The following is a 12,070-nucleotide window of genomic DNA, read 5'->3' as shown; positions in this document are numbered from 1 at the left end:
ATGACCAAAGCGAATAGTTTGTGTCATGGGGATGTGAAATTTTATGATGCTTTAATCTTGTCGATAATATTTGATTAAGTTATTAATCAAATATGCAGGGTTGTTTAGCACATGTGATGCACATGGCCGTTATTTAATGGTACCAAGCCAAGGACCTTGAAGATGTAGTGGGTGTAAGGCAAAAGTTGTGATAAGTTATGCCAACTAGGCTTTAGGGATTAGTTGGTGTCAGTTTTGACTCTAGGATAGTTGTTTGGCCAATGAGTGTTAGTGGTGACACTAGGGATCAGCATCAACAAAGGTTGGGGACCACTCTAGGTTGCAAATGGCCTAGCCAATTTAATTATGGAGGGGCTTGGTAGTAGTAGGTGATTGCATTAAATGCATGATGGAGTAGGCAACATGCAAATTTTAGGGTTTTCTTGCGAAGAACATCAGATTTCTCATTGATCTTGGCTTTCTCTCACCTTCTCCACTAATTTCTCAAAAGATCTCAGCATTTCTTAGTAAATCTCAGCCAAATTTGGTGGACGATAGGAGGGTTTCTGTCGAAAACCCTATTTTTTGCAGAAATTAGGGTTTGATAGCCACCTTGGGACCTATGCCAACAGGAAGAGGCATCTTACATTGAAATCAACACCTGAAATTCACGGAATTGACATGGATTTTAGATGCCAAGTCATCCAATGTAAACTGGGGCAACGTTTGGTCAGTTGGTGGTTTCATCTGTTCAATTCCTAGGTGAAAAGCGAGGAGCAATTGGCCCAACTTGCTTGCTGATTGTATGTACAACAAGGGGCTTTTGGATCGGCAAAGAAGATCGTGGAATCTCAACTTGTACACTGTCCATTAGCAATTAAAGATAAAGAAATACCGAAAGGGGCCCTAGTTTTGGGGCCAACCGGGTGTCTAATATCCAAGATTGTTAAGGTATTGTATGCATTTCAGTTTATACTCAGTTATGAATTATTGTAATTAAGTGCTTGATCTGGTTTTCCCACCTTATACGAGGAGGAAGGTGGTTTTCAGTTTGAACCATCAAGCTGGTCTTCTTTGGGCAAAGAAGGGATTATGGGCACCTGCATAGAGGGTACCACAGAAGGCATTTTGAGGCCAATAGAATGGATCTTCTATGAAACATGGAGTGAATGGGGAGGAGACCAGCCTTTAATGCTGGAAAAATGTTAGATGGGCATGGAATAGGCCCAATGTTGATGGACAAAATCCCGCAAGTGATGATAGATTGGTAAATGTAGAAACTGCTCAGGAAATGCACACAAAAACTCAAGTGGAGGAGAAAATGCATAGAAAGGCAATGAAATGGTTGCTCTAGAATGAGTGACCTCCTCTGTCTAAACAAGTGACAGACATGTCGAAGCTCCTAAAGTCCTTGTTAGATTCGAACTGAGGCTCACATGCAGGAGATGACAAGGCATGACAATCATGATTACGAACAACTCCATCCCTTAGGCTACTTAGCTTTAGGATTTTCATTTGTCTTCCATCACACACTTTTTTTTTACTATGTTATTCATTAGTTTTTAATTTTATTTTTCCATTAGCTTTGCATTACTTTTTTGTCTTAGCACCAAAGCATCTCAATATGAAGCACTGTTGTGCAGGTTGTGGTTTTGTTTCAGTTACTTACATGTTGGGTTTTGTATCTTAGTTCAAACATTGTAGGTTTGCACTAGTCCTTACTAGAGTGAAGACAGTTCAGGAGCCGTTCTCTTATGGTTTCATCTTCCTTGCTGGTACATACCTCTACACCCTTTTACTTTGCCACCAACACCACTGCTTGCAGGTGGCTATGTACATTCTAACTGTTTTGTGATTTGCAAGCTAACCATTCCTTTTCCCCAATGAACACAATTTCAGCAACGAAATGCTAAGAGTATTTTTGGGCCCCATAAGCCATCTCCCCAACTATGGTTGATTCCTCATCTATATACAGATGATATACATAGTCACTTGTATTCTGTTCCATCCTGCCCCCTTCCGTCTACTCCAAAGTTACTGCCTTGTGGCTATATAATTCCAAGTTTTGTGGAAGCTCCATTTACTATCCTCTATGTATTTGCAATCCCTGGAATTTTGTTTCAGTAAATTTCACATTTTGCAAGATTCAGCTGTAACAAATGCGTTTTAGAAAGATTTTCAGAGTTCCACTTTGAAATAAAAATTTTCTGCTGGAACCCATCTAAAGAAATCAAAGTGATTTGCAGTCATGATCAGCACTACTTTCTTTGCATGAGCTGATGTTTCTAAATTTGTTCGACTACAAGGAAATGCTTATTTGGCAGGAACAACCTTTATATGTGTGTATGCTATGTTGGTGTCGTCGCAATATTCTTATGAATTTTCGACTGTTTTCAGCTAAGATGTAACTCATGTCTTTTTTCCCCCAATTTAAAAGCATAAGATGATAAGTGTATAATTAGAGGGTATGTCTCCTATGAGATCAGAATCAATATTCTGTACAGAGTGTGCAGAGTAAGAAGACGCAATGCATTTATATGGTATAATGGAACTTATGCCCCTTTATAGTATTGAATCTCTGTGGTTTAAACATTTTGTTTTTGTTGCAAACAGGTCAGTGAACTAGAATCTCAGGTTGACACATTTGAAGCAGAATTGGAGGGCCTTACAGTGAAAAAAGGGAAGAGCAGGCCACCACGCTTGGTAAATTCTCTATATCTCTCTGCTTCTCAACTGGGATGCACTATAGTTGATCCTGAAGATGTGGCCTGGTGCATAGGACTTCTCAAGCATTCTTCTGATTCTGTTTCCCCCGGGGCACCTAGATTTCAAGTTTTTGGGTCACTGTCTAAGTTGCATGGTGCATAGGATAGACTTCTTGACCACTTCTCAAGCATTCTTCTGATTTTTTTTCTCCCTAGGCATCTAGGTTCTAAGTTTTGGGGCTACCTTACTTGTTGACCATTTCTCAAGCATCTAGATGTGGCCTGGTGCATAGGATATGACCATTTCTCGAGTGTTCTTCTGATTCTGTTTCTCCCTGGGCATCTAGGAGAGGTCAGATATTCGGTGAGTGTCTGGATTACCTGTTGCAGTGTGGCAAACTGCTTGGCTTGCTCCACAGAACTGGAAGGAAGGTGAAAAATCTCAAGTACCTGCTGCTGTGGGACAAACTGGATGGCTTGGTCCAGAGAGCTGTGTGAAAGTCAGAGCTGTGCATAAAACTACACGGGATCGCATGCTTTTGAAAAGGCAAGGGAATTTAGAGAAGCGTTTGCTTTTTAGGAAGCTGTCCCATCCTCTCCACTTCTGGCCATGGACCCCTGGAACTTGTGGGAAATTTGAATAATTGTTGACTTGCAAAAGCTATTGTAAAGGAGTCTCTGTTTTATATTGGTTTAGAGGAGTGGCTTATGTGGAGGCAAAGACATGTTGTGATGCTCACGTGATGGTTGTCTGTAATTTTCTAGTACATGCATTGCTTTTCTCTAATTTCACAAGTTGTTGGCACTATAGACACATCTCGAGGAGTCGATCAGTCGTCATAAGGCCCATATTGTGAAGCTAGAACAGATTTTAAGGCTGTTAGACAATGATGGAGTAAGCCCTGACCAGGTGAATGATGTAAAAGAATTTGTTGAAGATTACGTTGAGCGCAATCAGGTAATTAGGCCCCTTGTAAAATTGTATGGCTTACTTTTGAATGGAATGGTGTAAATTTGAGGACTCCTTTTGATAGCATATGTTTATGTTTTGCAGGAAGACTTTGATGACTTTGCTGATGTAGATGAGCTTTACAGCTCCATACCCCTTGAAAACTTTGAAGCCTTGGAGAATCTGGAGGCAATTAACAATGTTACCTCGGTCCTTCTGGTGAAAGAGAAGGTAATCATGTTGGTTATGCTGCTTTGTTCTTTTTGGTATGCAGGTGTAATGCTCTTTCTCTTGTTTATGGTGAAGGTGTTTATGATTGATCCTGCATTGTTTCTCTTAGTTTTTGCGTAAGTCAAATTAGTCTTTCCTTATATTCACAAGATGCTGGAATCGCATGGATTGTTTTTCGCTTGTATCATGGCACTTTGCTGAGGAGGTTATTTCAAAGGAGAACGGAAGGCTACAAAACAAGCGAAACTTGGTTGACACTATATCAAGGCTAGCTATGTATTCTGGTATCTCATCTATGTAGACTCCAAAATAATGCAGGTGATGAGGGGAGACCTTGCTCCAGGGCTTCCCATTCTCCCTACGTATTCGGCTGTCTCATCTATATGAAGTCCAAAATAATGCAGGTGATAAGGGGAAACCTTGCTTCAATGGTGCTGGTTACTCTGTGAGAAATATGTTTTGCTGCCCGCACTTAGCCTATCACTAGCTCATTTAGTGCATATATCCCTCACTGCATGCTGGTACTCCTTGTTCTTGCTACCTCCTCAACAGCCTAGCATGTGGGACGGGATGAAATGCTTTCTTAAAGTCCACAAAATGGTAAATTGTCTTTCCATGTGCTCAGCCCCTCCTTTATGATGGCTCTAAGCATAAGCACATGATCCAAAGGTAGTGTAGCCTCTCTTGAAGCCAGCCAAAAGGCCATTTATCTATACTTCTCTGCCCAAAGACTAAGCTGATGCTCAAGAAGAGATCCATAGGTCTTGGCTCGGTAGTATCCAAGCATGATAGTTCGATAATTGTTAGGTATCATAGGTGTCTGCTCTTCAGAAGTGGCACAATTATATCTGTCCAGCTGCTTCAGCTGCAACAAACATGTATACAATCTCTCTCTCACACACACACACATACACATATGTGCCTTGCATGCTTGTGTACATACATGCATGCATCATGCCTGCATGTATGTGTATACACATACATACATACAAACACACATTTTGAATCAAATTATGTTGTTTCAAATTATACATCTTCCTTAAATTTATATGGTTCTCCATTAAGAGAGGAAATTTTACATACAAAACACGTGCACATGCACACACATACATATATATATTCAGCAGGTTGATAAAACAAGTGGCTTACCACTAGAGTAGCCATTCGATTGAGAGAGAGAGAGAGAGAGAGAGAGAGAGAGAGAGAGAGCCTGACTATGATTTTTTGGCAGGTTCCAAAAGATGTTTTTCCATCGACTCAGTCTGTTGACGAAGCACAACATGTTGTTGAGAGTGGGAGTAAAACTCCACCAATACAAGCACAACAAGAACTACAAGTGGGAGGGATGGCTCCAGCAGTCTCAACTTTAAATGGGACTCGTACTTTAGGTAGTAGCAGTCCCAGTACATTACCAGCAGTTAATATCACAAAGGGAAACAACCCATCGGTTCCTTCATCTCCCATTAGCTTATCAAAGGAAGAGGAAGGAGGTGGATTTTTAGGCCGCAGTCTGACTCTGTCAAGGACTGCAGGAAGAGGGACATTGGCAAGTCCTGGAAACCCCAATCAGCCCTCGCCCCATGTTTCTTCTGCAATTTCAACAAGTTCACTTACTGCATCACCTGTTGCATCTAGTAGTAGTCATGGTATTGGGGCTTCAGTTTCTGATCTAAGCAAAAGAGGTGCACTGGCTGGTGATGAAAGGCTAAGTAGTGGAGGGCTTGGACAGCAGCTAACTTCATCTGGTTCTCAGAATCGAGTTCTGTTGCAATCGGCCTCTAAGATTGCAGAAACAAGTGGAAATCAAGATGCAAGTTCTTTTGCAGAAAGTGGAATTATTGGCACTAGACTATTCACCCCAGGAGGACAGTGGAGAACCCCTTCAGCAATGTCATTTCAACCTCTAGAATCTGTAAGCATATTTGCTCGGGACTAAATTTTTAGCTTGTCTTTGAAAGCAAATTGGCATTGTAACTTTACTTATTTCACATAACATCTGCATGTAGCATAATCACAAGATCTCAATTCTCAAGCTGACAACGTCCGAGTATTTTTGCTGTGCTGGAATGACATGATTTCGTGGAAACCTGAATGGCAAGGAGGCTTGAGAACTAGAATAAAATGACAGGCAGACTCGGATACTCCTGCTCTTGAGGCACATGCACTATTGAGAGAAGATGACTGTAAGAGAGTGTTTAGTTAGGCAACATAACTGAAAACTAGCGCAGAAGACTGGCCAGATGACCAAACACGAAAAACGTTTGGAAAAAGATCCCATGCTCAATTAAAGGCTACGATATTTTGATGTCTGCTCATACTTTACATTGTGTGACATGTGGACATCCTCAAAAAATTACTTTTCATTTTTATCAACTTCTTTAGTTGTTTGTGATTAAGTGCAACTTATTTCTGTCATTGACGTTAGCCACATTCTTTTGAGGTTTGTTGTAATGTGGGATTACTGTATATGAACATTGTTTCAAGGGTGGCCATATTTTCTGTTAGAATTATTAACCCTCTTTTCATGTTCCTAATGCACGTGCATTTTCTCACACAGACAACCTTAATAGCTGTCTTTGCAGTAGAATTATTGATCCTCTCTCGTGTTCTCAATGTACACGTATTGTCTCACATGGACAACCTTGATAGCTTTAAGTGTAGCTTGTAAGTATATACTTGCATTGATTTGATCCCAACACTATTATGGTTTTTAGTATTTAGGCAATGCAAAAGATAAACTGAGTGTAGAAGACTGGCCAGACACCTATTGAACACCATTGAAGAAAAGTCCCCTATGCTTAAAAAAAAACAGCGATGCCTTAGCATATTCTACATTTGTTGACCTGTGGAGATGCATATAAATTCTAGCTTCATGTTCAGAAACTTTTTTTGCCTGTTTCTGGTTAAGTACAATTTATTTCTGTCTTTGTTAACTGTATTTCTTTGTAGTTTATAGTAAGCATGATTTCCAAAGTAACTGTTTTGTAGCGAGCATAATTTTTAAAATTTATTTGTAGTAAACAAAATCTCCAAGGTAACTGTTTTTGCAGTCCCACTGTACACTTACTGTTTCTCACAGATGACCGTTGTGTCTTTAAGTGTAGCTTGCATGTATCAAACATAGGATAAGAAAATGTGTGAGCAAGTAGGAATCTTCTCCAAGGATGCAAATGTTTGATTTGGCATAAATCCATCTTGTTACAAGATATTGCAAGTGAAACAACTTTCTTGATGCACATTGTTGTGATGTTACAATTTTACAGACTAAACACTACAGCTTGTTCTTTGTTAAGAGCTTGTCTTGTTCCTCAAAGCTGTAGCTGATGTTGTTTGCAAAATGCCTCTAAGGGCTAATGTTAAACAATCGGGATCATGGGTACAGGCTGTATTTTGGCACATGTACAAAAATTTTCAACTGATCTGTTTATGTTTATTCTTGCGGTTCACTGTAGGGTCAATTTTTAGGACGCACAGAGATAATGCCAGATCAAAAGCAGAAGTATCTTCAACGTTTGCAGCAGCAGGTTTCTCTCCTTTTGGCCACCGCTTAACTAATTTCTCACATGGCAGTTCCTAGTCAAAAGCAGCAGTGGGTCACACCTTACTACAATGTCTTTCTTGCTTGGTAATGGGTTAGGGTGACATCAGTAAACATAATTTATTTTGTGTATATTTAGCTGTTTTTTTGCCACGGTTCAATGCACATGTAGTTCTGGTACTAATGCTACTTTGAGAAGGGGCATTCTGTAGCATCCTATGCACTAAACATTTAAATGGACGTTTCGACTTCCACATTTGCAACAAGTGTGTTGCACAGAAATTAGTAGTCAAAAGCAGCAACATGTCTCAACTTACAATGCCAAGCCTTTCTAGTTCTGTAGTTCTGTCAAAAAGGCAGGACTACAGGCACCTCCTCTTCTTTAGCTAGAGTCATTAAGTCTCCCTTGCAAATACTGTTGCAATGGTGTTTGATTATTTATGATGTAGAAGTGAAAAATTTTAAGCTTTTTGGGTCAGAGACTTGTATACTATTTATTCCTTGGAGGGGATATTGTCTCTGAGAGGATGAGGGGGAAATGATTAGAAGCCTTCTTGCACATGTGAGAGCTAGTTCTTTTCCCCCAAAACGAAATTCCAGTGACCACGTGTTGCTTGTCTACACCCACTTTTTGTATGAGGCTACTATCCAGAAGCACACTGCCTTTTAAGAGGAGGGGGCCCTTTGCTGCCCTTTGGGAAAAGATCTATTTCTTGTAGGCAAAAAAAGATTGGAAGTCTTGTAAATCATGTATGCACCTATGAACATGTGGATGCTAAATGTCGACAATCTGATGGAATTGAACTCCCACACTTGAAACAAAGGTTAACATGCAGTCATATGAGCAATTTCTGCTGCAATCTATCCTGTCTAGCAGGTTGGGTAGTCAGGCATCTTTTGTTAGAATTGTAGGATCACTGCTTTCCCTTCTATTTGTTTTAAAAGGCTATTAGCCAAATATCTGACGTCTTTTTTTTTTTGTGGTGACACAGTCACAGTTGCAGCTACTACAAAATCTTCAAGCCTCTCAAAATGCAGCATTTCAACATCAACAGCAGCAGCAGCAGCAAACAAGTTTGCATATTCCTGCAGCCACAGCACAATCTCAGGCAGGCTTGCAGCAGCAAGGGGTGCAATCACAACCACCATCAAATACACAGACAACCCAGGAGTTGATTCTACCTGCTGGAGCTACAGGAAAAGAAACTGGTGTGTAGTTTTGGAATGTTGACCCCAATTTTTGAGGTGCAGCAATTTATGTTTGCGTCTCTAATTCTTGTCCTATGACAGAGTCAGCTCCACCTAGACTTGGAGAGCGCTCCCAGCAAGGTTCACAACAAAAGTTGGTAGAGGATGTTAAGCCTGAAGGACCAACTGTCACTGCACCATCTTATACTAGGCCTCCCTCCAAAAATGATGATGACCTGAGCAATGCAGACACATTTGATGTGCCAGTAAGATTTGTACTTTTATTCTGGTGTGTGTTTGTTGTCAATTGATTTGCAAACAATAGAGGTTTTTGAAATCTGGTTTAATAATTATAAGCTTGTTAATGCTGTCTTTTTTGTTTTTGAAGAATGATTTTCTTTCTTACTTGAGCAGTGATATGTGGTGATGTGTGCACTTTCTAGTTGGGTGTTAATGCTGTCTTCTTTTTCCAAAGGATGATTTTCTTTCTATTTGAGCTGCTATATGCATTGACGTGTTCTTTCAAGTGGCTCATACTCCCCCCTAGCCCTGCCCCTCCGTTGACTTTGAAGATGACTTAAAGAGAAGCTTGCAGGAGTTTGCTTTCTGTCTTCTCTATTGTGAAAGACAGGGAATCACAGTAATAGGATGGGGAATGGAAGTCAGGGACTCAACACTAATAGGATGGGAAATGGTGAAACATCCTCATGTTAAGTGTACACCAAGGGCAATCGGCTTAAGGAAATAGAGGTTAATGCAATGAGCATAACAAATCACTCTTTATTATGTATATGCTTTTAGACTATCCAATGTACAAGGCATAAGGCAGTTCAAGAAATAATGTTTGTTTTGGGATAATGTCCTTAGTATGCAGCCACATATGTAGTGTGCACAGGAATACAGCTAGCACAACTTTGGCTGGAAAGAATGATTAATTTGTTGATTATGATATATTTGCCAAAAGGTTCAGGGAATCTTTAGATCAACTTCTTCAGTTCCCTTGGGTCAATTCATGAACCCAAAAGGCGTCATCCTGCATCTGCAGCTTTTGCAATTGCAGGCCCTGCCAGTTAGTACTTCTCCCCACACAAAGCAAACTGACTTCCTTTTCATCAATTAGTGTCTGCTTGATAAAAGAATCGCAACAGTTTGATCTTTGTATCTATTTCATTTAAGCATTTTATTGGTTACAAGTTAGTCAATCAGGTAGACACTTGGAGTCAAGACATACTTGCATGTTGGACCCATACTTTAATCCAGCCAGGGATCGTGTTCTTCTATTCAGGGGGGGTTGCACTTAGGGCTTTGCTGATTCATTTCTTTCATTTCATTCTGATGGTTTTGACAAAGTTGATAGGATAATGGATGTTTAAGGGGGGCCACGACAACATATGAGCATGGATATGAAAGGGACTCCTTCAGTTGTGTCAGAATTGGAGCAACCTGCATCCGATGAGGAGCAGCTTAGCAAAATGTTAGTCATGTGATAAGGCACACCTTGTTGCACTTGTTCTTCACATTTTTTAACTCACTGCATCTGTGTATAGATGAGGAGCAGCTTAGCAAAATGTTAGTCATGTGATAAGGCACACCTTGTTGCACTTGTTCTTCACATTTTTTAACTCACTGCATCTGTGTATAGATTCTCATGATACGGGGGGGTATCTGTACCTTCCCAGGAGCCCCCTCCTTAGGTGCGTCAAGACACAAGGATGAAGGCTTCTTCAGTTTTGCTGTAGCTCTAGTGATGCTATGGGTGTTGCTATAAGGCAGAATGGCATTAGTTAGCATAGCTCATCTCAGGTTCCACGAAGTCCAAAGGCATTTTCATAGCAGGCAGATCAAGGCACTGTGTGAAGTGGTAAGCTTCTAAGGCCTACTTTCCTAGCAAGCAAATGACCATATTTCCTTGCAAAGGTGAAGGTTTAAGGTGATGATTATGGGACAGTTTAATAGGATATTGGAAGGAATTACCAAAGAAAGCAGTGATTTCAAATTCTTCTCTTTAATAAAAAATCTGGCAGAGAGGAGGGATAGTGTACAATTAATGTTGTACTCTAAGATTGAAGGCCATGGAGGAACCATACACAAATTATTCACTGTAAGATTCAAAGTCTTGTATAAACACCATGACCAATAATTACCGAATACTGGTGCAACTGATAAGAACTGTTTTTGAGAGGTAAAGTTGTTTTGATGGCCTCATTATATGTAGTGTTTGATAGAGAGTTTCATGTTTCATGTGTTGTGAAATTGTAGCTGAGTTGCCATGGCTGATGATTTATCATACTGATGCAGCTGATCAGAGCTGTTTTTGATAGGTTCATACTATTTTGATTGTTTCATTATATGTAGGGTTTGAAAGAGAGGATTCAGTTTTTAAATATAGACACAAGTTATATATTGCTCAAGGTTGATGTACCTACGTGCATTTGAGGGATGGTTATAGGGTGGGTTGTTTATCCAGATTGGTGGTTTTTGTTTTAGGTTGGTGGGCCTGGCACACTCGCGGAGCTGAACCGGTGGTCAACCAATGCAGAGACAGGAGCTCAACCAGTGCAGACAGGGCCATCAACTGCTGTACCTGGGGTTATAGGTCGTAGAAGTGGATCTGATCTGGGAGCAATAGGTGACAACCTAACTAGCACTGCTGCATATGACCAGATGTATAACCTGCAGATGCTGGAAGCTGCCTTTCCGAAGTTACCTTTGCCAAAGGACTCTGAACAATCAAGAAGTTACACACCGGTAGATTCTACTTCACATTCCTACCGTGAATCGGTTTGTCAGTTTGCTATGTAAGAATGCCATGATGCTGTCTGAAGTTGTGAATGATTGCCTGGAGCTTTCTTTCCCTGGTGTGAGACTGTGCAGTGTGTTCTGTGAACCTCTTGTAAGGTTGGTCATTCATAAGTTGGAGCTTCTGCAGGTGTCTCATTTTCCTTCTTTCTTTTTCCAATTTTGCCAGAGACATCCAGCTGTGACACCTTCATACTATCCTCAAGCTCCTGCAGAACTTATAAATAATCCAGCCTTTTGGGAGCGGCTTGATACAGATGTTTTGTTTTTTGCCTTTTACTACCAGCAGGTTTACTCTTCAATTATTGATTTTGAGTGGAAGGTTGGTCTGATAAATGAAATGATAGATATATGTATCTGACATTTTAAGGATGCTCTGCCTTTTCTAGGGTACATACCAGCAATATCTAGCTGCCAGGGAACTGAAAAAACAATCATGGAGATACCATAAAAAGTATAATACATGGTTTCAGCGTCACGTGGAACCTAAAGTTACAACAGACGATTATGAGCAGGGGACATACGTGTACTTTGACTTCAACCTTGTTCACGACGATTTTCAGCAGGGATGGTATGTGCTGCTAAAAACAGGAATGACATTAATGAGGGCTAAATATAGGATTTTGAAAAACTTGGTGTGGCATTTTTCCCTAGCTGAACTTTCAGTATTGCTTTTACTGT

At 40.4% G+C, this 12,070-nt stretch overlaps 1 protein-coding gene across 1 annotated transcript in view; it reads left to right on the top strand.

The window, feature by feature from the left end:
- LOC148014454 (transcription regulator NOT2/NOT3/NOT5 family protein) overlaps positions 1-12,070 on the top strand; it is a 40,792-nt gene that overhangs the window by 28,217 nt on the left and 505 nt on the right. Inside the window, exons 6-15 of the mRNA XM_087666246.1 lie at positions 2,593-2,682; positions 3,496-3,642; positions 3,739-3,864; positions 5,096-5,776; positions 7,317-7,388; positions 8,395-8,611; positions 8,693-8,856; positions 11,078-11,338; positions 11,559-11,678; positions 11,779-11,960. Coding sequence (XP_087522372.1) covers positions 2,593-2,682; positions 3,496-3,642; positions 3,739-3,864; positions 5,096-5,776; positions 7,317-7,388; positions 8,395-8,611; positions 8,693-8,856; positions 11,078-11,338; positions 11,559-11,678; positions 11,779-11,960 — 2,060 coding nt within the window. The remainder of the gene's footprint in view (positions 1-2,592; positions 2,683-3,495; positions 3,643-3,738; positions 3,865-5,095; positions 5,777-7,316; positions 7,389-8,394; positions 8,612-8,692; positions 8,857-11,077; positions 11,339-11,558; positions 11,679-11,778; positions 11,961-12,070) is intronic.

The sequence above is a fragment of the Lygodium microphyllum genome, chromosome 25, assembly GCF_053477565.2.
Source record: "Lygodium microphyllum isolate KBCC chromosome 25, Lygodium_microphyllum_v1.1.10, whole genome shotgun sequence".
Classification (NCBI taxonomy): domain Eukaryota; kingdom Viridiplantae; phylum Streptophyta; class Polypodiopsida; order Schizaeales; family Lygodiaceae; genus Lygodium; species Lygodium microphyllum.
This window is presented reverse-complemented; position numbering and strand designations above follow the sequence as displayed.